This window comes from Chelonoidis abingdonii, chromosome 6 (genome assembly GCF_003597395.2).
Source record: "Chelonoidis abingdonii isolate Lonesome George chromosome 6, CheloAbing_2.0, whole genome shotgun sequence".
Taxonomy (NCBI): domain Eukaryota; kingdom Metazoa; phylum Chordata; order Testudines; family Testudinidae; genus Chelonoidis; species Chelonoidis abingdonii.
This window is the reverse complement of record NC_133774.1, coordinates 41,010,854-41,037,517: the sequence shown is the minus strand read 5'-3', so window position 1 is coordinate 41,037,517 and position 26,664 is coordinate 41,010,854. Positions and strand designations below refer to the sequence as shown.

Sequence of the window (26,664 nt, the reverse complement as noted above, 5' to 3'; positions counted from 1 at the left end):
GGATAACAGAAACATGGGTTGTGGAATAGTAGTCATCGACTGGAGTACAGTATGAAGGCTATCGTGCTGTTTAGAGAAAGGACAGAAATTAAAGGGCAAAGGTGGGGATGCATTGTACATCAATGATGAGGTAACTGTTTAAAGAAAATAAAGTAGCGAAGACATGGAATACAGCGAGCTGTTGGCAAGATCACAACTGGGTAAAGAAAAGCCTACTGAGAGCGCTCCCCTTGAGATAGTTGCTGTGGTGTGTACAGACCGCCGGATCTGATTGAGTATGGATAGAGACTCTTTAATGTTTTTAATGAAGTAACCCAAGGAATTGTGTGATCATGGGAGACTTCACTTCCCAGAATAGACTGGAGGACAAGTAGCTTGCAGAATAATAGGGCAGATTTTTGGTATGTGATAGCAGATGGTTTCTGCACCAATAGTGAAGAAGAAGAACCAACAAGAGGATGCCATTTTATTTGCCCGGTTTGTGTGGCAGTATAGGACCTCGAGAGAAAATGGTGCAGGGACAACCTTGTCGTAGGATCTATGAATAATTCAGTTCAACAGATGGTAAGGAAACAAAAATTAGATCGGATTAGGGTTTTTGAACTTCAAATGGGCTAACTTTAAGAGTTAAGAAATAGTCAGGGAAGTGGATTGGACTGCAGAACTTGTGGTATCTAATGTGGAGGAGGCTGGGTGTATTTAAGTCTACAGCTGCAGAAACTTATCGAAAGCCTGCATCCCAAGAAAGGGGGAAAAAAACATAGGCGAGTTGTAGACCAAGTCTGGATAAGCAAGCTTCTCAGAGGGCTGTGATTAAGAAAAAGCAGGAAGAAAGCCTACAAGGAGTGGAAGAAAGGTGGATAGCAAGGAAGCTACTTAGTCGAGTCAGGACATGTAGCGGTTAAGTGAGGGGCTAAAGCCATGTTAGAGTTGACCTTGCAAAGGGGAATTAAAATTCAGTAGTAAGGTTCTATAGCCACATAAATAAGAAGAAAACAAAGAAAGAAGAAGTGGGACCGCTATACACTGGAGGATGGAATCGAGCTTAAGGATAACCTAGCGTGGCCCAATATCTAATAAGTACTTTTGCTCAGTCTGTAATAAGGCTAATGAGGGGCTTAGGGATGAATGTAAGGATGTTAAACGGAATCGAGATATGGAGAGATATACCACATCAGAGGTAGAAGTCAATAGAACAGGCTAATGGGACAAAAGCGGAGGCCCGGAGCAATCTCATCCAAGGAATATTAAGGAACTAACGCAATAAATTGCGAGCCCAGTTAGGCAGAATTTTAATGAATTGGTAACTCAGGGTTGTAGTACGACTGGAGAATGCTAACGTAGTCCATCTTCAAGAAAGGGAAAAAAAGTGTCCGTTGTTGACTATAGGCCTCGTTAGTTTTGACGTTGTAGATGTAAGTTTGGAAAAATATTGAAGAAAAAGTAGTAAGACATTGAGGTCCTGGTAATTGGGACAAATGACAACATGGTTTTATAGGGTAGACGTGCCAAACACCTGATTCTCTTCTGCTATAATATCCGGTTTCACTTCCTGCACCAATAGCTCCAGTTCCTCCATTTTGTTACCTAGGCTCCTCGCATTAGTGTACAGACATTTTAACTTTTGGCGTTTGGCTTCACTGACATTCTTTACCCCGTTATGCACAGACATTGTACCACCAGCATCACCTGGTGATACATGACATCACTACTAGGACAAGTCCCATACAAGTATGAGTTCGGCAGGATTGCCTCACGACACTACTGTCTCCGATCTCATAATTTTCCCGATTTTATCAGCAGTGAGTTTATTTATTTATTTATTTATTTATTTAAGTTTGTTATGAAGGCACAGTCAGAATTTTACCAGTAGCAGCTGGCCAACAAAATGCTGTCTTAGCAGACTGATAGCAGATTTACTCGTAAAAATACTAATTTTACAATCGCAATTATCATTTTTTTCCTCAGCCCTGGCCTCCCACCTGTCAATAATGAACAATTAGTGAAAGGTAAGGGAGGTAAAGGGTATTTGTGTAGCCAGATGTGTATATTTTTGTAATATTTGAATGCAATTGTCTATATTTAGAATCTTCTTTTTCCCATATCTCATTTATCAACCAATTTTGATAAAATTTGAAATGGAGTCAGTTTTTTATTTTTTAGAGGCCCCTCATGCTGAGAGGCCCTAAATTGTAGCGTAGTTATCTTATGCCTTAATCCGGCCCTGACTAGAGCTACATAGAGGAATTTAATAAGCAGCAAAGAATGACTGGATTAGCAGCTGCTGAGCTGCTATAACTTGAGCTGCATTACTAGGTTGACAATCAGCAGCATTTGAGTTTCAAAGCATCCCCCTGACAGGCCAGCTAACTCTAGCTTAAAGCACCACTTAACTCAATTTAGAGATTTTTGTTTGTAGATGGGAGTTAGGCTAAGGGCAAACCTCAAGTTAAAGTTCAAGCTAACTGTAGCCAATTAGTTCATTTTATCCATTTATGTTATTTAGTATTATGACCAACTCATATGCTATTTCATATATGATAAATGTATGCTAAATAGATTTAAATTGTAAGAGTATATATGTATAAGATTGACAAGCATTTAGAAATGATGAGTGTCTATTAAGTACATAAGTAAAACATGGCTGGAATGCAAGACCAATAAGTTGAAGCATGTAAGATTTTAGCTTAGCCATACTGGAGCATAGGCTTAAGAATGTTTGACATGAACGTGTGGCCTAGGAATAACTCTTACAGTAACCTTGTAACCCTACTAGCACAAACAGTGGCTCTCAACCTTTCCAGACTACTGTACCCCTTTCAGAAGTCTGATTGTCTTGCATACCACCAAGTTTCACCTTACTTAAAAACTACTTTCTTACTAAATAAGACATAAAAATACAAAGGTGTCACAGCACATTGTCACTGACAAATTGCTTACTTCTCATTTTTACCATATAAGTTATAAAATAAATTGGAATATAAATACTGTGCTTACATTTCAGTGTATAGTACAGGGGTTGGCAGCCTTTCAGAAGTGGTGTGCCAAGTCTTCATTTACTCACTTTAATTTAAGGTTTCACGTGCCAGTAGTACATTTTAACATTTTTAGGTCTCTTTCTATAAGTCTATAATATATAACTAAAATATTGTTGTATGTAAAGTAAATAAGGTTTTTAAAACGTTTAAGAAGCTTCATTTAAAACTAAATTAAAATGCAGAGACCCCCGGACTAGTGGCCAGGATCCGGGGAGTGTGAGTGCCACTGATAATCAGCTCACATGCTGCCTTCAGCACACATGCCATAGGTTACCTACCCCTGGTATAATACGTAGAGCAATATAAACAAGTAATTGTATGAAATTTTAGTTTAGAAATTTTAGACTTCACTAGTACTTTCTGTGTAGCCTGTTGTACAACTAAACAAATATCTAGATGAGTTGAAGTACCCCCAGGGGGTACACATACCCCTGGTTGACAATCACTGCTGTAAAAGATGTGCTAATATGTGATATTACAGAAAAATAGACCACAATGTACTGTCCAAGACCACAAGACACTTGATTGTAAGATCACAGGACATCCTAGTCTGACTGCAGGTTACCATGGACACACATGGTACATAGATGCTAAAGAGAATAAGGGGAACTAAGAGAACAATCTATGAAAAATGAGGCACCCTGTCATAAACAGATGGTTAAGGGTTAATGTCTCTTTTACCTGTAAAGGGTTAAGAAGCTCAGTGAACCTGGCTGACACCTGACCAGAGGACCAATGGGGGGACAAGATACTTTCAAATCTTGGTGGAGGGAAGTCTTTCTTTGTGCTGTTTGTTTTGTTCCTTGTTCACTCTTGGGGCTAAGAGGGACCAGACATATACCCAGGTGTTCCCAATCTTTCTGAATCAGTGTTTCATGTTTCAAAATTGTAAGTAATAGCCAGGCAAGCGGGTTAGTCTTATGTTTGTTTCTCAACTTGTAAATGTGTCTTTTGCTGGAAGGATTTTTACCTTGTTTGCTGTAACTTTGAATCTCAAGCTAAGGGGGGGTCCCCTCTAGGCTAATGATCTGAGTCCTCTGTAAGCATTTTCCATCCTGATTTTACAGAGTATTTTTACCTTTTCTTTCTTTAATTAAAAGCTTTCTTTTTAAGAACCTGATTGATTTTTCCTTGTTTCGGAATCCAAGGGATTGAGTCTAAACTCACCAGGATTGAGGGGCGGGGGGGGGGGGGGAGGAAAGGAATGGTTAATTCCTCTTTGTTTTAAGATCCAAGGAGTTTGGATCTGTGTAGCTTCCAAGGCAACCCAGGGAGGGGAAGTCGGGGGGGGAGGGGGGGATGGTTTATTTCTCCTTTGTTTTAAGACCCAAGGGGTTTGGGTCTTGGGTTCCCCAGAGAAGGTTTTGGGGAACAGGAAGTTGCCAAACACTATATTTTTGGCTGGTGGCAGTGTACCAAATTTAAGCTAGTAATTAAGCTTAAAAGTGATCATGCAGGTCCCCACTTTTTGGACGCTAAAGTTCAAAGTGGGGAAAAAACCTTGACACACCCCAATAGTCAGGGTGTGTGAAAGTACAGACAACAAAAAGACGGTTGAAGCCCTCATGCATATGCATAAGGTGTTACGCAGGATCAGAACACAATATAAAAGAGATTCCCTGGTTGGGTAAAAGTGGGAAGATCCCAAGGGGAGACACATGGGAAATCCCCACAGGAAGCACCCCTCTATAGATGATCAACTGTTGAGAAATCCATCAGAGCCTTGAATACCTTTGGGGATGCGAGTATGATTACATTCTTAGTCATTGTCTGGGTTTGTGTATGATTTATATATGCATGGATAACATTAACTTTACTTAATGCTTTAACAAAACTTGTAGTAGAGATAAGACTTTGTACTAGTGATTGTGGTCACTATCCTTGATCTTCCTGGAATCGTCAAATTTGAGAAAAGCACCAGAGGTGATTTTTACTCTGTTGAGCTTGAAACTGTAGCAACAGGAACTGAACCAATTGTAAGTTAATATAAAAATCACTAAATTCAATTTGAATAAAAAAAGGCTACATAAGAATGCAGTGAAGACAAGCCTACAATGCCTGCCAAGATAGTTACTTGACACATACTGGTTATACTTCTAAAATTATGTAACATACCGTTACATTTAGACTGTGTTCACTTTCCATTTCATGATACAGGAAATCATGTATAATGAAACTATTAATATCCCAAACTGCAAAACCTAGTAGCTGCCTTAGAAATTTAAGCAAGGCAAAGAATATGACATAACTAATATGTATTTTAAGCAAGATAGGCCTTGTAAGGTCTCATTTGAAAGGTTATGATTTACTGAATATGATTATCCTATTTGTATGCACATATCATTTTTGTATCTGAAATTAGGAATAACTGACTATGTATCTATATTTCAAATATGTTACTTTGGGTGACACCCCCCGCTAACACTTCAGGTACAACAACGAAAAATCCCGACAGTGCTGATGGCCCATCAGCAAGAGACAATTGACTGCAAAAGAGATTAGTCTTCCTGTGAATGTGTGGGTCAGCCTGTGAAGAATGGCTACAGAGGTCCTACAGATGCATGTGACCATGTCACATGATACTGGAATCCATCCTGAATTCTGTACTTTTCCACCTGAAGCTGGTGGGGGGGATCAAACTAGGAAAAAAAGCACTCCTGCAAATCCTATTTAAAGGTGAGAAGAGAGGTAATCCAGGGCGTCAGTTCTCCTCTGCTATCCCACCCAAGATGACTGCTGGAAACAACTAAGTCAGAACTGGGGGAAAGAACTGGACCCTGGCTGGAAGGGCGTCCGGCCTGTGAAGATGATGATTAGAACCACATTTAGGGTGAGAACTTATGTGTAACCAGTTTCTTGCTCTGTTTTATTTTCTTAATAATCTGCCTTGTTCTGTCTTCTACCTCCTTTACTTAAAATACATCTGTTATAGTTAATACATTTATTTCTGGTTTACAATATAACCCAGTTCATGTGATTTCTAACTGGGGCGGGGAACAGGTGAATTTCATATAATTTTGCCCCGGTCTCAAGCCTAATTCTGGTCCTTATTACTGCATCACTGAGAATTACCCTTTTAGAGCATACTGTCCATCAACACCACAGACTTTGGTGCCCATTATTTGCTCCACTCTGGACTTCACACCTGATTTTGAATTATTTTGAGGATATCATTTGGATAACCCTTTTTAGACCTAGACCCCACTTTGGTTTTGAATTATGTTGTATTTTCTCTTTCGATCCTGTATTTAGTTTTGTCCTCTGTCCATATATTGTTAACTAGTTTGTTTTTTAGGAGTTTATATATGGAAGAAAAGAAAACAGAAAGTTTGCCAACTTTCATAACTTGCTGCCTTTATTTTTCTTTTTTCAAGAGTGTTAACTGCTTTGACTTCCTGAGGATACATACAGAGCTATATTTATTATGACATCTGGTAAGCAGTAGTCTCTTGGAAAGTCTCAGTGAATTCCTCTGAGAAAATTCCTGATGAGGTAGAAAACTGCTAAAGAATGCATTTCTAGAGCAGATGCTTTCTCCTTTGTCTTTCCACAGAATGAACACAGGGAGAAGTGCCAAATCTGAAGTATCTTTGGATGTCAGGAAAGAAAAAAAATGAAGTCTTTAGAAGAAAGAAGTGTTTCATATAGCAGGCAATGTCTCAATATAAAAATAACAGATGCCTCTGCAAAAGGGAGGAAGGATTTCTCTATTTAAAGACTCTGAACAAAGAAAACGAATCAAAGCTGCTACACAAAAATAATTAATATATTCAGAAAGCACAGTCCTAGTATACAAATGAAAATATATTTCATAGGAGCATAGGACTTGTCAGAATGGATTAGGCCTGGGGTCCCTCTAGTCCACTGTTCTGTCTCCAAAAGTAACCAGCACCATAATCTTTAGAGGAAGATGCAAGAAACACCCAGAAGGCAGATGTGAGATAATCTGCACTCTAGGGGAATCTCCTTCTAATATCATATAATCAGACATTGACTGAAGCCCTCAAAAATGAGGTTTTATTATATGTCTTGCCCAACTCTACTTTTTAATGCTTACTATCAAAACTCTGGATAGATACTCCATTGTTGACTGCACTTTTCTTGGGATTCTGAAACTCTGGAGTCAAGAAGACTGCCCCATTACTACAGATTTTGCCATAGATCACAAGGCACCATTTGCTGCTTCCAATGCTTCTTGCAAACTAACTGTCTTTCATTAATTAGGAATTTGAAGTCCTTCCTATGTTTCTACAGCAATTTATCAACAAAATCTGTGAGTTTAATTATAATTAAGAAAACAGCAAGCAAGCAGGGCCTGACAATTTAAAATTCTAAATTGTAACCTTGCTGATGAATAACACCTATGACCAAAAAGATCTAGTTATTTCAACTCTTCCTCAAATGGAGTAACCCTAGGGCTGTATAATCTTCTCATTTGCAGCCACAAATAAAGAACCTGTACCAGGTTTGAACAAAGGTATTCTGAACAAATGTCTTTTAGTATCTTTTGCCTGCCTTTTTTTTTTATTTTTTTTTTTAAACTTGGCATTAAAGTATACAGGATGTGCAACAACTTGTGAGCGGTCTCCTGCACCCCCTCAAATGGAATAGTTCTCTGAAAACATTCACTCTATGTGCAGTAAAAGTCAAAAAAAGCTAACAGAATGTTAGGAACCATTAGGAATGAGATAGAAAATATCTAAATCCATGATATGCCCACTGCTTGAATACTGAATACAGTTCTGATCGCCCCATCTCAAAAAAGATATAGTAGAATTGCAAAAAGGTGCAAAGAAGGGCAACAAAATTAATTAATGGGATGGAACAGCTTCCATATGAGGAGAGATTAAAAAGACTGGAACTGTTCAGCTTAGAAAAGAGACGACTAATGGGGAAAATGGGAGACATCTATAAAATCATAATGATATGGAGAAATTAAATAGGAAAATGTTATTTACCCTACAGGGAACTGGGGTGGCCTCCCTCTGAACCAGAGGGTAAAGAACCACTCTCTCAGCCTGAGTGGGAGGAGCCAGGCCAAGCTTACTCCACCCCCGGAAGGGGAAGGTGGAACAGGAAGTACAAAAGGCAGGGCCCTTTAGCCCAGCCAGGGCAGCACCAGGGAAGGAGACAGACACAGACTGTTGGCTGTTCCCTGCAGACCCTGCTGCTGAACCAGGGGATGCCCTGGACCAGGGGAAACCTGACCTTGAGGAAGGACTTGGGCTACCAGGACTGCCAGCCACAAAGTATCCCGAGGAACTGGAGGAGTCGGGCAGTGACCCGAGCCCGAGTGAGACTGATGCTGAGGGTGAGATGGAGCTACCGGGGCTACCGGCGGTGTAATATCCCAACGAGTTGGAGGAACTGGAGAGACCAGGTAGGAAGCAGTCCTGAGGCAGAACTGGATAGTGCAGTGAGTTAGTATTTGATCAGCGTGTGGCAGATGGATCCCCACTGACCCAGTGGTGGGAGGAGGGCCCTGAGATGGAATACAGTGGAGTTGGTTGGGCCTGCATTCCCCTATCCCAGCCATCCTGCCTCGGGGTGGCAGAACCTCGATAAAAAACTAAAGACTCTGGCCAGCGCTCCCCTGCCTGAGAGTCTTGCCATGGACTCTTGCTGGCAGTCCCTGGCCTGAGGGGCATGCCACGGACGCTGGTCAGTACTCCTGTGTCACGCCAACAGCGACGGCATACCTCCCTCCGCTAATTCCCCATCAACAAAGAGGTGTGACCAAGGCCTTTCAGCAAAGCAGTAGCTCCCCACCACCTCCCAGTGGTTTGGTGGACCAACTGAGACCTTGCTACATACCCCTTTGCATAACATACTTACCAGGGGTCACCCAATAAAACTAACAGGCAGGAGGTTTAAAACAAACAAACGGAAGTACTACTTCATACAACACAGTCAACCTGTGGAACTCATTGCCATGAGTTGTTGTGAAGGCCAAAAGTATAACTGGGTTCAAAAAAGAATTAGGTAAGTTTATGAAGGATAGGTCCATCAATGGCTATTAGCCAAGATGGTTAGGGACACAACCCCAAACTCTGGATGTCCCTAAACCTCCAACTCCCGGAAGTTGGGAAGGACAACAGAGGATGGATCAAACCAAATTGTCATGTTTTGTTAATTCCCTCAGAAGAATCTGGCACTGTCAGAGGCAAGACCCTGGGCTAGATGGACCACTGGTCTCACCCAGTATGGCTGTTATTAATCTCAGTAAGCTTTCTTGGTAAATCCTGAAAACCTTTATAGTCATCCAGATGAAACTGTGCTAAATAGATTACCAAATCCTTCAGACACAAAGATGGAATACCCAACTGGGGTGTAATGTCCTCATCTTGGAGCTGTTCCTCCTCCTCAAAGACTTCCTCTGCAAGCTGAGGATCATGAGGAGATTCTGATGTTGCACTGTTATCTACTTCTGAGCAGAAGTCTCATTATGAGGTGGTGCATGAGGAGGATGCTCATGATGAGGACCCCAGCGTTCCAGTATAGCCATGCAGGAACATTAAACAGGTAGAAAGCAGGAGCACAAGAGGAAGAGTACCAGGGAATATGGCTACCCTCATAATTCCTATGGAGCGTAAGTTTATAGGAAATGCTAGACTCCCTTTCTAACCCAAGAACTCAGAAGAAAGAGCCCTAAGAGAATATGTGGGAGTTCCTTCCCCATTGCGCTATGAGCCAAATGAAGAACAAGAAAATTCTACCTCTGAAAATGGGTTGCTGAGGCAAGAGTAATGGGTTGTAAACAGTAGTAGCAGCTGGTGCCAGAGAGGAGCCCATTACTGATGAAACGGTGAGCATACATAAACGGGCAATGCTAAACCCAATTGAAAATAAAGACAACTCACGTTCCTCAAGAACTTGGAGTTCCTCTGGTGCCATGTAACTCCCCTGTACTGAGGTGCTGTGAATCTCTGCTCAATCTCAATATCTCTTCATGTGAGAGTTTTTCCAGTCCCCTACTTGTTCTTACTGATCATGTTTGGATTCCCTTTAATTCTGGAATATCCTTTTTGAGATTAATGACCAGTATTGAATGCAGTATTCCCAGTAAGGACAAAGCATTGATTTAGAGAATAGCGTTAGAACATTTTCTGTATTATGCTCCATACTATTCCTTATGTATCCTATTTTATTAAATACCACAGCTGCACACAGAGCACACTTTCAACTATCATATATACAGCTCCCCACTGCCCCCATTAGGGTTAGAATCAAGAGGTCATCTAGTCCAACCCCCTGCTCAAGGCAGGGCTAATCCCCAGACAGATTTTTGCCCCAGATCCCTAAATGGACCCCTCAAGGATTGAACTCACAATCCTGGGTTTGGCAGGCCAATGTTCAAACCACTGAGCTATCCTCTCACTCCCCCACCTTTCCTTTTATAAAAGCTGGTAAAAACATATTTAAAAACAAGTACTTGGTCCTCTTTGGGCTGGTTTGGAATTGTGTAAAGATGGAGTTGTCTGAGGTGTGATTTTTCCAAAAGCTATCATCTCATTTGCTTTTTGGTTCTTATCAAAACTAAGAATACGCTACATTAAACATTAAGGAAAAAAGAGATGATAGTACATTTTCATTTATTAAATAGGAAGGAAAGAGTGAATGTGTTGACAGCTCCTGAAGAAATTGACTCTTGTTCTTTTTAAAGAAACTGGAGTCACCCTCATTATCCTTCTATAATGTTTCCTATAAAAACAGGTGTGAACAGCACTGAATATCATAGAGTGGGCAGTCCCCAAAAGCAAAAAGGTTTATATTCAGTTTACCCACAGTAGAAGGAGACTGACGCTGAGAACTGTAGAAAATTAATGCAATTTCAAAGAGGTGGATTGTTAGTTATAATTTGGCAAAAGCCAAGCAGTGCTGTACAGAAAACTAACTGTTTAACTTGACCTGAAAATTCATCAGATAAACCCTTTACCTGGGATAGCCCTGCTGCATCAGCCTGACATAGGATAATAAGAAAATGTGTGTGTTCTAGGACCCAGCACAGAATTTCTTAATTTTCTCACAAGTTTTCCATTCCTATTTGCATTCATCTTTGTCCTTGCCTTTAGCTTGCTTATTCTCTCTCCCTGGCCAGTGACTACCACGTTCCTCATGGATCCAAACATGTTTCAAGGGAAAGAACTCTTCTTTCTCTGATTTGGGTCTTAGGTTTCAGAGTGAGAGGGTTTGCACAGGGTCTCAAGCCTCAGAGCTCTCCATCCTCTGAGATATGCATTCTCAATAGGCAAAGAATGTGGTGCAGAAGTGGAAGGGATGTGGCCAAACCCAAGAGCCTTGTGGACAACTCTGCACTATCTCCAGTATTTGCAAGAAGAGACATGCACCCTAAACATCTTGGATTAAGGAAAGGAGAAGCCAGAAAAAGCAAACTGTTAAAACCTTTCAGGCATTCTTCATTACTTCATAAAGATAAAAGGCACAATTCCAAAATGTTTCAAAATGAAGAGTTAACTTGATTACCTTAACAACAAAGCTCAATAAAGCAACTTTTAATGGCCAAAACTATGTACAAAAAACTGCTGAGTGTATAATACTTGCTACGCTTGACTACACAAACATAGCACAATGTTTCTATTATCGATTATAAAGTACTTAAGGGTAACTAAAATGTAAATAATACTCCATACAGCTAAATACTACCTTCAGTTTACCAGCATAAAATATTACATAGAATAAATAAATGTGAGAAAGTATCAGGAAGATTTTGATACTTTACCTGAATAAGATGAATTAGAGTGGTTAGAATGGCACATCTCAGCATATTGTGCTCCTCACTTTGTTTCCAAAGCAGGGGTAAATACTGAACCAAACATCCTACATATGGCCGTATCTAGAGTCAAAAAATCAAAATGACAATATTTTTAACAGAGTAAACTATTTTACTTAACCATGAATCTATACAAAAGCTATTAAATCTCCAAAAATTTCACACATTCTCTTTGAGCCAAAATTGCACGAGCTATGTTCAGTTGGTTTTGTCAGAATATTAAATATATTTTTGTTTTGAAGTTGCTCCTTTTTATCATTAACAAAAATACCTAACATTCCTTACCAAGAGATTTAAATAGTCCATGATTACGTAGTGGTTACACAGAATGTGTTATTCATAGCAGACATTATGAAAATGTGAGTAAAAGCTTAGTCATGTATGAAAGGAAGAAACTGATGATGTTTTCATATTGAAGTGTTTTCATCTAAAGAATGGATTAGAACAGCCGATATAATTGAATTGTGTGGGAAGAAAGAGTCTAAGAAAACTCAAGTTCAGTAAAAGGAAAGGAGAGGTTACTCATCTTGTGCAGTACTGGACTTCTTCAAGATGTGTCCACCTGTAGGTGCTCCACTTCACATGTGCATGTGCTCTGTGCCTTTGACTGAAGATTTGGTAACAGTGCCCACTTGACCTGTGCATACACCCTACATATTTGCTCATGCCACATACTGAGGCTATATAAGGCTGTGTGTACGAACCACCCTCAGTTCCTCCTCTACTGCAAAGTCCCACAGAGGAAACTTCAGAAGCAGAGGAGGAGGAGGGCAGGTATTTGAGCATCCACAGGAACACGCATCTTCAAAAATTCCAGTTACTGTACAAGGTGAGTAATCTCTCCTTCTTTGAGTAGTATTCCTCTGTGTGCCCCACTTCAGGCGACTCCTTAGCAGTAACCCCCTTAAGTAAGCAGAAGTTTCGGAACAGAGTCCAGTACTGGAGAGACTATGTTGCCTATAGCACATCCAATCTAGCAGTGTGAACTACAGCATAATGGCTGGAAAAAGTATGCACCAAAGTACATGATGCAGCTTTGCAGTTTTCAGCAACTGGAACGTCCTTGAGGAGGGCTTCAGACATAGATTCTGATCTAGCAGAATGTGCAGTCACTCAGAGGGGAGATGGCATATGAGCCAAATTCTAACAGGTAATAATACATCCAAAGATCAATCAAAGTCTCTGCATGCAGAGAGTGAATCCACTAGACCTAGCCGCAATAGAAACAAAAAGTCTAGGGGATTTCCTGAATGATCCGGTTCTGTCCAAATAAAAGGCCGATGCAGGGAAAGTAGATACCTGCATAGATGGATGTGGCTTAGGAAAGAAAACTGAAAGGTGAATAGTATGGTTAATATGAAACACAAAAGAAACCTTAGGTAAAAGTTTTGGATGGGGTTGTAAAGATGCCGTATTTCTTGAAGAACACAGTAAATGCAGGGCCTGTCATTAGAGCCCCAATCTCCCCAACCCTTCATGCAGAAGTGAAGGCCACTAAAACGGCTGCCTTCAGACAACTGTAACAGAGAGGACATAGCTAGTGGCTCAAAAGGCTGTTTCATGAGATGGTTAAGAACAAGATGAGATGCCAAAGCAGATTAGCATCTCTAATCTGCAGAAAAAGGTTCATAAAACCTTTCAGGAATCTCACTATAGTCAGCTATGTGAAAACTGACAAACCTGGCAAGTGGTAAGCTGTTATTGATGCTGAGTGAACCTTGAGGGATTACCTATTGGAATTGAACCTAAGACTGGAAAGAGATGGCTGGACAGGCAAAAGATGATGGCAGTTACACCAAAGACAATATTGTCTCTATTTCTGAAGATAAGTGTGTCTTATTGTTTCCCTCCTGCTATTTAATGGCATATGTTGTACTCCCAATGAACAGGATGCTTCTAACTAGTCCCAAAAAACACTGAGGAGCCATGTTTGGAGTTATAGAACATTCAGATTGGGGTGATGTGTTCAACCCGCATTCTGAGACAATAGTTGAGAACTGATCAAAAGCTGCCATGCATGGTAAGCAGTGAGTCTGATGAGGTAAGAAAACTAAAATTGTCTTGGATGAGTTGGTGCAGTCAAAATGACCCTGGCTCAGTCCTTCTCAATCTTGTTGAGACCCTTCAAGAGCACTGGAGTTGGTGAATATGCATAAAAAGACCCTTTCCCCATGTAAAGAGAAAGGTGTTTCCTAGAGTCTCAGGATCAAGTCCTCCTCTGGAACAGAATTTTCTGCATTTTGTGTGGATTGCAGTGGCAAAAAGATTGACCTCTGGAAACTCCCAAGATAGGATTATTTTGTTTGAGGACTTGAGAGTCCAATTCCCATTTGTAATTCAGGGGAAAATGTCTGCGGAGGTTGTCTGCCATGGAATTTTGTATACTCGGGAAGTAAAAAGCCAGAATGACTATCTGGTTGGCCAGCCATTAAATCCAGAGCTTTATTACTTCAGTATAGAGAGAGGAGGAATGTGCTCCTCCCTGATGATTGATATGATATATATACAAGCTACGTTTTCCGTTATGATCTTGATTGACTTGTTTTTGACTGCCCTTAACTCCAGAAGAGTGATGTGCAAGCATTGTTTTTGTTGTGACCATTTACCTTGGGCTGTGTGAGGACCTAAATGTGTTCCCCATTCCAAGAGGAAAGTGTCTAATGTTATCATGACCATAACGGGAGATAAGTATCAGAGGGGTAGTCGTGTTAGTCTGGATCTGTAAAAGCAGCAAAGAGTCCTGTGGCACTTTATAGACTAACAGACGTTTTGGAGCATGAGCTTTCGTGGGTGAATACCCACTTCGTCGGATGCACGTCCGGGAGTCAGTCTGAATGAGACTCCTGCACAAACTTTGGAAGGATCATTCCATCAGATGAGTGACTGTAGGACACCACTGGGTACCGACACTTGCTTGTTCAGACCTGTTGGTTGGGTACATAAACTGTACGGAGCGACTTCTGGAGTCATCGAAAACGGAACCTGGCATTTTGTGTTTAGAAAACATAAGGTACCACATTTCCCAGAAGTTGCAGAACTTGCTGGAACTTGCGGACTGAGCTGCATTCTTTGGATAAGATTCTTTAGAGTGAGGAACTTGTTGGGAGCGAGATAACCCTGTCCATCATCAAATCCAGAAATACTTCTATAAAAAGTATTTATTGTGTAGAGGTCAAGACCAATTTCTTGAGATTTATTTGTAGACCTAAACAGGGGAATACTGAAGTTGTTTAACTGCTAATAGAACCTCCTGATAAGATCAGCCCTCAAGAAGACAGTCATCAAGGTAGGGAAAGACTGTTATTCCTAGACGATAGAGGTTGGCACCTACAACTGCCATGTTTTTTGAGAGCAGAAGAAAGGCTGAAGGTTAGGATCCAGTACTGGTAGTGATTGTGATCGACTGTGAAATTCAGAAATTTTTTCTGAGAGAGATGAATTGCTACATGGAAGTAGGCATCTTTGAGGTCAATAATTACAGATCAGTGCCCAGAAGGAATTATAGCTGCTAGGGACACCATCTGGAATTTCATGCTCGTTCAGTTGTCTGAGATCTTGTATTGGCATCCAACATCTTTTTTTTCTTGAGTACTAAAAAATACCTTCAACACAGAGGAAAAAGATTTTGTTCAAGTAGAACTGGTTTGATGGCTGTGAGACTTAGGAGCAATGTAAACTTCAGTCTCAGCAACAAATTATGATCAGGGTCCCTGAAGAGGGATGGGGAGGGGACGGGGCGGAGGGGAGGAAGGTAAAATTATTTGTGTAACCAGATGTAACGGCCTCCAAAACCCATCTGTCCAACATTATAGCCTCTCATGCCTGTTGGAATAAAGAGAGGTCCTTGTTATATGCTGTAGCTTTTAGAATATGCTGTCTCCACCTTTCATTAACTGTTCCCAGGACCAAATAACTTGTGCTGGATGTGAAAACAAACTCATAAACTCTGGCCAGGATGTAGTGTTTTTTATCAGCATGTTTGCATTTAGGGGGTGCCTTTGCTGAAGTTTGCCAGATGGTCTTAGCTGGCTCAAGAAGAACTTAGTTCATCAGCAATACCAACTGTGCTGAAGAAGAAGTATGCAATATGCCCAGGAGCCTGTGATAGGAATCCTGGACTTCTTCCAGCAGAATCTGAAGCAGGTCTACAGCTCGCTCCATCAGGTCCTGGAACTCCCAAAACTCATCAGATAACGACTGCAGTGGTGGTTTTACTGCTTTATCAGGTGATGAAGGAGAGATATTTTAAGAGGTGTTACCTCCTAGTCTGCCCTCGCCTCTTGCTCCTCCAAAGTCTCCTCTGGTGATTCAGACTGGAAGAGAGAGATGGATGGACTGTACCAGGGAATGAGATCTTCTGTGTTCCTTATGAGATTGAATGAGGGTCCCTCGAAACTGCTGGCTGTAAATAGCCCAGGAGTCCCAATAAGGCCAATGAGGAGGGCCATAAGGCATAGGGAGAGAGGAGAAGTATCCATCACTGATCATCCCAAGTATAAGATGAAGATGTCTTGTATCCTTTCTTTCTTGCATCTGCAGAGGGGAATAAAGACTCCTAGAGTAAACTGGAGAGCCTTGAACTGAAAGCTCTGAGTCTGAATGTTCTTCCTCAGATTGTACAGGAAATGACAACCCTTTTTCCTGAATAGTGGAAATGTATGGTCTGTGACCTAACAGATCTCACTACTGAGAGGTGTCCAGAGGTCCCAAGGAGGGGAGAATCAGGCTCATTCAGTACCATGAGGTCTTTAGGATACCACAACTCCTACAGTACTGGGAGCTTGTTACCAATGTCTCTGAGGTGCTGGTGCTGGTACTGAGGGTACCACAGATTCCAATGAGGCTGCTCTCTTACTATCATGGGCCCTGATGGTGGCAGTAGTGGTCTTCAGTACCGTGCCCATTAGCTCTGAGGTATGGAACTTAGATGGAGTCTTAGAGTACTTCATGTTACCGAAAGTACTCAGAGCCTCAATAGCACTCCTCTCAGGGCCTGAGGTCTTCTGTAATCAAATCTTTTTTGAGAGGGAACTCTTCGTTCTGCTCCTCTTATGCCCCTCCTTAGTCTCTGAGTAGGAAGCTCTCAGTACTGGTGCCACAGTTATAGTTACCTCACTCAGAGTGTGTTGTAGACCATGGTCTTGACACTGCTTTCATCTTGGAAGCTCAATATAGATGGAGCATTAACAGAAGCAGAGGGCCCCTGTATGTGGGGGTTTTCTGTATCAGGGTCCAAAGCCAGTCTTAAGGCTTGCTCCATCACTAATAGTCTATATTTAATTTCCTTGTTTTTACAGTATCTTCCCTTAAAAGAAGTGCAAATCTTGCACTTGCTAGGAATATGCAACTCTCCCAAGCAATGTATACACTGAGAATGCCCATCAATGATGGGAATGCTTCTCAACAGAAAAGGCATCTTTTAAAATCTGGAGAGCCCAGCCTCCAAGATCCCCCTCCCCCAAAATTGTAGGCCCTTCAGTAAGAGAAAAGCAATTTGGGGGGTGGGGGGAAGGAGTAGAAAACAGGAACAACAGTTCCAACAGCTATAAGGTACTAAGCATTCTATAAACTGCTAAAGAACTAACACTATATACTATTCTAACTGTAAAGAGAAAACAAGTACACACTGAGCTTCACCTCTGGCTGAAGGGGGTAGAAAAGGAATTGAGGCCAGTAGGGCTGTGCAGCCCTGTGTAGCCTTGGTATGGGACACAAGGATGTGTAAAGCACAGGCACAGGCACAGGTCAAATGGGCACCGCTACCAAAAATCTTTGATCAAAGGCACAAAGTGCATGCTTACCTGAAGTAGAGCACCCACTACTCAAAGAAGGAATAAACTTCTTAGCAGAATATTATATTATATGAAAAGTTTAAGTCAGAGCAAGTATTTATAGCAGAATTATAAACTGGAAATCTGAGTTCATAATGTTAAATCCAACACCACCAACACAACTGTGAAATTAATGCAACTATAATACAGCATGTTGTATTTAACACCAATTCAGATAGTTGAAACATGACATTACAGTTTTATTGCACATCCTTATTGCACATTGAAGTTCTTCCTTGCATGAGTTCTATGACATCATAGTAGAACAAATCAAAAGGTATTTTAACAAATTGTACAATAAAAACTATCAGATGTGTAATTCTTAACATCTGGTGCATGTTGTACAACTATCTTTCTTTATAAATTTCCAGATTTCCAATTTATTTTGTTAGCTACCTATATAGAGTATCATAAATTAACCACTTCTGCGTATTAGTTTTTAATGCTGAAAGGATAACTTCCTGTAGAACAATCATTTCACATAACTTGTTTTTTGTTTTTTTTACCATGGTATGTTCAGCACAAAGTATGGACAAAAACTTTGTAAATTTTGCCTGATTTATTACATATTTTTATGTTTCTTATTCCTATTTTAATAATCTCATACAGAATTAAATTTAAAGCTAGGATACACTAAATCATCAGCTTAATTAAGCATAGTATACTATTTCAGACAGAAATGACAAGAAAAATATTGCCTGCCAGCAACTTCCAGTTCATGGAGCTAGTCATCAATCAACACAGCTGGCTAGCGTAAATTGGGAAAAATTAAAGACTGTGCTAGGTGGTTATATCTCCCCAAAACTAATTCCAGTGATGAAGGAGTCCAAGTGAGAGGATCTATATGGGCCTCAAACACTCACATAGTCTAGAGCAGGATCAGTATTAGAGCCAAAGTAAATCTCAGATGAACTTCATCTCTTATCCAGACACTCTCACAATGTATATACCTTTATCATCTGCATTACAGCAGCACCCAGAACGTGCTATGTGTTTTCCACATGTAGAGTAAGATGCAAACCTCACCTTGAAGAGTTCACAATCCAAGATGATGAGCAATGCACACAAAAGTGTGCCAGAGATATAAAACAATCACTTTAAAACTATTTAAAATTAAGTATTATTTATCCTCAACTGCCTCCATCTAGCCACTATCAGCCTTAATGCTCCTATCACTATATCAAGACCTCCATCACTGGTAAAGGAAAAACAGGAAACGACAGCGCTCTTTCCATGGAGAGAGGAGGAGGAGCCACTAGGACAAACTGTTGTGGAGGAAGAAGAAACAATTATGGGAGGAGTGAGGAACCACTACCAGGCTCTCTGTTCATACAGGGGATAAACAGAAAAGTTACATTTGTCTCAGAGATTCACAAAGAAAGCTGCTGCTTCAAGGACCGCTTACAGGTCAGAGGAACTGCTATCACCTCTACCTTGCCTTACCTTTCTCTACCCCACTTGAGGTGAGTACCCTACAAAACTTAACAGATGACTGCAGACAACAATCAAATTTTATTTCCTCAGGAACATCTTGAATTTCCTAAATTTAAACTGAAAATATACTTCCATACTAAGGAAAGGAAGTAGTAAAAAGTGAGGTCAACAATTTTAACCTTATAACCTTGTAGTTGAGGATGGTGACTTTAAAACAATGCAAGAAACTGAGCTCCATGTCCTTGAACTGCTATAAACTAAACTGTCTAGACACTACAGTAATGGGCACCTCAAAAAACATATCTTGTAATTAGTTACAACAATATATATTAAAAATCAGAAGTGAGACAAGGTGATTAGAGCTGAAAGTCTAAGACAAAAAAGGGAATTATAAAATTAAATTAAATTTTGCACATGTAGGGAACAGCAAAAAAATACAGAAAGTTGAGTGGGAGGAGACCAGGCAGAGCAAGTATGTTGGACAAAAAAAATGTGAACAGGAGAAGCAGAAGCAGAGCTGTGTAGATTACTGAAATAAAACAAACACTGCAGGGTAATTAGTTCCATCATTTTGCTATAATGTAATAGCAGTAAATAGAAAAAAAAAAATCTTCTTTGCTCTCATTAATGGACAAGTATACTAGGCTTCAAATTTCATATTATAGTCTGTAACAGTTACCTGTATATTGACTCTTTCAATCACACAAGAAAGAACATGAAGAACGTGCATCTTTGTGTCACATTCTGTGACTTCTTGAAGTAGTTGAAAGAGTAGAGTGAACATGGATTCCAGATACTACAATAAAAAGAAATTAGTAAACTATGGATTAGTTAGATCATCAAGAATACAAATAGAAATCTAAAACAGCAATTTTCTTATCTGCCTACAGCACTGGCCTGAAATTTCTCATGAACTTTTAGTGTGTTGGAAGTTCTGCAACATGTTGGTCTTGCATTTTGAAAAATAGTCTAATACATTTTGACCACTCACAATCCAAAATTGAATTTTACAAAGTTTCAGAACCTAACGTGTACTAGTCTTGCGTAAGAATTCAACCATGGGAAAAGTTTCAATAAGCTTTGATTTCAGGTTTAAATGTATTAAAAGTTACGTCAAATTCCTCAAAGATGGAAGTTATCTGGAGGTAATGATATTCAGAGGCCACTCTATCTATAACAAAACAAGGCAACTGCTAGGGCAGCAGGGGTCAAACCTGAACAGCGCTGTAACCCTGTGCACCAGACCACAATGCCACTCTCAGATTTGGCCTGGCTACCCCTCTGTCATGACAAAGGGGCAGCTGAGCCAAACCTTAGTGAATGGTGCTGCAAGTCCCGCTCTCCAGTTATGCTACCATAACCACCAAAAGACCAGAAGGCTTCCTACAATCCCCTCTCCCCCGAAAGTCTTACGTGTGCCCTTCCCCCAATTTAGAGCATCTATTCTAGTGAGTTGCAGGGATGGGTGGCACACAGAAGTTTTGCATAGGGCAGCAAATTCTCTTAAGCAGTCTCTGACAATTTGCTGGAGGTGTGGAAAAAGTTATAAACTTTAACAATTTTGTTTCCTAAAGTTATTTATGATGATATTTTAATACTTATGACAACAATTTCAAACGGCTAAAGCAAAAATACCAAATGCATAATGCATGTTGACACAAGTGGTCAACAGTATAAATTATAAGATGATACTTTTTATAGTTCGTCAAATATATCACAGCAAAATAATCTTAATTGAAACAGACCACAATCTACTGTACAGTGATTACCACCTCATCATTTACTTACTGCCAACATTTGCTCACAAAGATAAACATTGGGGAAATTCTGCTACATTCCTAATACACTGCATTACACCAAACAACCACAGCTAATATTTCTGGCAAAGGGTAGTTTAGGAAGCAGTGTGTGCAGAAAGGAGCTCGGACGGGAAATCAGGTATATGTGGAAGAGGTAGTTTAGTAAAGACTGGCACCCATACTGGGAATAAAGTTTAGTCTGTGATGTGTGGTACCTGTGGTAATGATAAAGTGTGTATCTGTGGGTGGAAGTGTGGAGAATATATTTATTGTTCGGAGGCTTTTCCTTGCTTCTGCGTCAGGTAAGATATGTGTGTGGCAACCTTAACTGTTGCACAATAAAGTCTCTGTGCAACAACGGAATAGTTTTTTTCTTGTTATTGAAGTTAAATAAATACAGCAACTATTGAACAGTTTATTCTGAAATGGAACCGGAATTGTTTCTTTCCCTCCCTTCCTCTACCCACACAAGCACTCACACAAATGCCCTTACCGGTAAAAACTGCTCAGTTCTAAACTCAAAGTCATCTACAGGTGAACAAAAGTTAAAGAAAAACTGAAGATTGAACATTATTACAATATCTTTGACTTAATATGATATTCAACTGTTAGCGAGGCTACATAATTACTATTAAAATGTGAATTATTAATGATCAAAAATCATTAATTTCCAATAGCTTTGAAGAAATAATAAAATAGAAAATTGTAGTTAATAAAAAGGATATTTAACTTCAGTGTTGTAGCTGTCTCAATGCGGACCTGAAAGACAAAAATCAGGAAATATCATGCTATTACCCTTATTAAATATTACTTTGATTATCTCACAGAAGTTAGTGTAATATTTTCAGATCTGAGATTGTTAAGCTTCCACATATACGCTACATGTTTCCAGGGATAAAATTAAATAAATTGAATACTGGCATATTTCTGTATTTTCCCAAGGGTTTTAGCTATATATTGTTTATTTGGGGCAGTTTTTGCTTAAATTAGAATTTTTCAAAATTTAAAAGACTACTACAAATTGCCAAGAATCACACCACCTGCAGGACCTACTCAGCAGTCCTTACTCAGGCAAAACACTCAATTAAGTCAAGTAAAGACTGCAGAAGTGGGCCATATGGCTATGATGAGAATTCTTGAGACAGAGGGGATCACCTGTTTCTGGGACGGTTCCCATGGACGACCACCAACAAACCAACTACAGGTCCACGGACAGGGCCGCCTTTAGCTGATTCCCCCGAATTGGTCCCTGCACCCACACCTAACTTAGGCACCTTTTTAATTTTTACTCACCCAGCAGCGGCCCAAGTCTTCAGCAGCACTTTGGCGGCGGGTCCTTCACTCGCTCTGGGCATTTCGGCGGCGGGTCCTTCAGTGCCGTGGAAGACCTGGAGCGAGTGAAGGACCCAGTAGCAAAGACCCGGACCGCTGCCAGGTATTCGAATCGGGCCCTGCACCTCCTAAAGCCGGCCCTGCCCACGAACACCCTATTTCCAAGAATTCAGACAATTATGAGAAGTAGCAGTCAAGGAAGCATTAACTGCAACCAAGGCCACAACCAATGACACTTAGCACTGCCACATCTAGATGGCAAGAGATAACCATCTCTCAGGAGCGGGTTCCATGCTCGAAGTGAAAAAGGAAGAACAACCTGGGGTCACAAACCAGAAGTACATCTCCAGGAACAGCAGTGCAGTTGGATGTAGTTCCAGCACTGATGTTGATGGTGCCAGTACCTATGATACCAGTTTTGATGCCAAGAGGAGGTGTAAAAGTGGCTCCTCGAAAGTGTACCTCTGTATCAGAAATGGCTTATTGGTCTTTTCAGAATCAGTACCAAGGAGTATATCAGCACTGATGTTGGTATTAGTGCCATAGGTTCTCAAGCCTTCTTCATCGATAGTGGCTTGCTACCATCCCACAACATAATACAGGATTTAGAGGGTTTATCTCTGGCCCTCGACTCCTTGTGGAATGATCATGCTGACCTGTTATAAACTGTTTTTTCTCGCAGTGTGGGAGCATCATTCAGCATCTGAAGAGGACAGCACTAGGGGCCTCTGCTTGGGAGATGGTACCAAGGTTGATGTGGTCACAGCACTGGGGATCCTGGCAACAGTGCCAATGGTCTTGGCACTCTTAGTTTTCTGCTCCTCGCTGGAGAAGAGGCAAGGTGCCTAGCAGCTAGGACACTTGTCAAGGTAATCTCCTTGGCCTCAGTTTGAAGGACAACTCCTCTACAGAATCAGATGTGATCTCCAGGGATTGCATCGAGAGGTTTAATTTGACTCTCATATCTCAAAATTTCTGGGTCCAGAATGAGGAGGAGCAGCAGATGCAACGTCTATCAGGAATATATTCTTCCTTGAGGCAAAAGAGGCATCTGCTGTGTCCATCAATTAAGGGCATCAGATCATCACAGGGAGGACATGGTTTAAATGCAGTGGGTTTACAGTCTACTATTAGCAATGGTTGGCATGAAGTGTCCACACCCACAAATGAGAGCATGCAGGGGATGAAGCGTCAGTGAATTACCATAAATTTACAATGGCATAATTGAGCCAAATTTGGCTCTCAGTTCAAAAATATTCAGCAGTGATAATTCATGATAAATACTGTAACAATTTAATACCTTCAGTTTGTATAGGGGTTTTAAAGTATTGACAAATTGCAGATGATGTGTATGCACCTTCTCTTCAAATCTGTTCTAATGAAGTGAATTAAAAATATATGCTTCATTCACTATAGCATTCATGATACATGCTGGGAGAAGTGACCTTTGGAAATGATAGTATGTGATCATTTGAAATCTTAACTATTGCATTTCCTGGCTTGCATGCTTTGCACCATTAATTTTCTATTAACAGAGTTTTGACTTATTTCCTAGTTTTTAATGAAAAAAATTAAACACATTTTATTTACCTAGAACACCAAAACTGAAACAAGGTTTTCATTCATCTTAGCTACCAATCTTACAGAGTCTTGGCCACATCGGTACCCAGGAGCCAGAAGTCACCACTTTTATGTATATGATCTAAAGCTCCACATACAAGTGTGGAAACAACAATACTTTTCTTTTTTTAAAACCAACCTGAGAGCCTAATTCTGATTCCAGTCCACATCAGACTGTCAATGATAACAGCTTCCTAGTGAACTGTTAATTGCTCTTTATTATACTGAACATACTTAAAATATTTTAGTAGTTTATTCTTGGTAGCTAGATGGAGGGATTAGAAAGAAAATTACGTATAGTAACTTGTTCTTCAAGAATGTTGCTTCTCTATATCCATACTCCCGAGGTGAAGGTTGTCATAAATAGATAGCTAAGGGTTAATGTTTCTTTCACCTGTAAAGGGTTAACAGAGGGAACCAAACACCTGACCAGAGGACCAATCAGGAAACTGGATTTTTTCAAAACTCAGGGGGGAATGTTGGGTCTGAGTCTTTTGTCTGTCTCTCGGCTATGGGAGGTTTCTTTCTATCTTCAAGCTTCTAATCTTCAGTTTCAAAGTTGTGAGTACAAAGGTAGCAAAACAATAGGCTTTTATATGTTTTGTTTTGTATTTACATGTGTGTAGTTTGCTGGAATGTTTAAATTGTATCTCTTTTTGAATAAGTCTGTTTATTCATATTTTTCTTTTAAGTAATAGCCCTGTGTATTGTCAACTTGATGCAGAGCTTATGTTCATGTGTTTTTTCTTTCTTTTTTATATAAAGCTTTCTTTTTAAGACTTGTTTGAGTTTTTCTCTCTGGGTAGGCTAAGGAACGAAGGGGAGGGGAATTCTCTTTGTGTTAGATCTACGGAGGGTAAAGCTCTGCAGCACCAGGGAATTGGTGGGAGGGGGAAGAGAGATAGAATCATTTCTGTTTCCTTGTATTTGGGGTTTGTCTCTTTGTGGAATAGAGGAGACATGCTTCTTGGTATTGTGATGTAAAGAGATTGCCTCAGTAACTCTCAGGTTAGCCCAGAGAGGAAAGTCTGGGTGGGAGAGAGAAGGGGAAGGGAAGTGGGTTATTTCCCTTTGTGGTAAGACTCAGGGCTTCTGAGTCTTGGGGTTCCCCAGGGAAGGGTTTGGGGAGACCAGAGGGAGCCAAAACCCTGGAATTTTTGGATGGTGGCAGCGAGATCAAATCTGAGCTGGTAATTAAGCTTAGAGGGGTTCATGCTAGCTTCTCAGGTTATGAACGCTAAGGTTCAAATCAGAGTAGGAAAGCTACAACAAAGGTGTCTGTACTGCAAGCCACTGGAATCTTCTGATGAGCAGAGTCTATTGGGGCATTTCCCTTCTAGTCAGCTCCCACCCATGGAGGGCTCTGAGGGTTTAAAAAAGCAAGTGGTCCCTTATGTCCTTACGTTCCTTCTACTAACTCAGGGATTCTCCTAAGGCTCTGGAGAAGTGGGGAAGGCAAGCAAAGAGTGTGAATATGCTAACTCAAGATTCTGGAAGAACAAGAGTCAATGTTATGCAACTTCTCTTTCTTTAAGTGGCCTCTACATAGTGAGGCTTGTGGGAGGTTAGCAAGCACCATGCCCAGTAAAGTGAGGCAATGTATTTTAAGCAAAGGACTGTAAAACTGCCAAAATGAGCATCAGCTCTGGATGGCAGGTCAAGAGTATTAGAAATGACTGATTTCACTCTCTCAGATCAGATCTCAGGTGAGAGATAAAATTAAAGCCCACATACAGCTCCAAAAGCAACTTTGCAAAATTCTGTGACAAAGACAGTGCAAAGGTATCCTTTTAGATACTGCATCTGAACTTAATTGACTATACTTTGATATCTCCTGCAGTTGAACACCTGGCAATGGTGAGAATGATGAAATACAAACAGGTTAGTGGTCTGAAAGAGATGGAAATTGAACAAGACACTAGACTGGAAAATGGGATGATGACATGAGTATACAGCAGCCAAAGTAATTAATTATTCACAGTTGAATAATTTCTTCTTGACAATTATCCAGAATGACTAGCAAATGAGACATAATGTAAAGTGCGGCTGTTTAAGGCCACCACTATTATAAGCATCCATTCTAAAATACCGACTTGAGATGAAACCAAACTTTCCCCAAATATTTTGGCAATAAATTTAATCCACCTTCAGTTGAACAATACTTTTCTTAAGCAACTATTTTTGTCTATCCTGAGAAGTTGTGCACAGTGGTTTCACTGCACCCTGCTCTACAAAGCAAAAAAATATTTCTCTAACCAGAGAAATTCCCATATATTCAACTAATCTACAATATGGTGATCAGATGCAATTACATAGCACATATCAGATATGGTAAAAGGGGACACATTCATTAAAATGAAGAATTAGAGTGTTTAACAGAGGAATGTAGTGATGAAAGCAATGGATACATATTAAATATACATAACATACAAGTGATAGACCTATTCAATTCAATTCTGTTAGTATGAATCCTGCAAGGTAGAAGCCAAAATCAAAGAGCTTAATGGGACTAAATCAGGGGGCCCAGATAATCTTCATCCAAGAATATTAAAGGAACTGGCACATAAAATTGCAAATCCATTAGCAAGAATTTTTAATGAATCAGTAAACTCAGGGGTTGTACCGTACGACTGGAGAATTGCTAACATAGTTCCTATTTTTAAGAAAGGGAAAAAAAGTGATCTCAGTAACTATAGGCCTGTTAGTTTGACATCTATAGTATGTAAAGTCTTGGAAAAAAGTTTGAAGGAGAAAGTAGTTAAGGACATTGAGGTCAATGGTAATTGGGAAAAAATACAACATGGTTTTACAAAAGGGAG

The 26,664-nt window shown here is 40.3% G+C and overlaps 1 protein-coding gene across 5 annotated transcripts in view; it reads right to left on the bottom strand.

The window, feature by feature from the left end:
- IPO11 (importin 11) overlaps nt 1-26,664 on the bottom strand; it is a 242,114-nt gene that overhangs the window by 131,759 nt on the left and 83,691 nt on the right. For 4 of the 5 annotated variants that reach the window (XR_012656088.1, XM_032801164.2, XM_032801163.2 and 1 more), the window contains exons 18-21: nt 21,619-21,652; nt 21,387-21,427; nt 19,774-19,890; nt 11,779-11,892 (exon numbers count right to left, since the gene is read on the bottom strand). Coding sequence is in view for 4 of the 5 variants with exons in the window: in XM_032801164.2 (XP_032657055.1) it covers nt 11,779-11,892; nt 19,774-19,890; nt 21,387-21,427; nt 21,619-21,652 (306 nt within the window). In the remaining variant the exon portion in view is untranslated. The remainder of the gene's footprint in view (nt 1-11,778; nt 11,893-19,773; nt 19,891-21,386; nt 21,428-21,618; nt 21,653-26,664) is intronic. The other variant, XM_075066973.1, reaches the window with a different exon arrangement.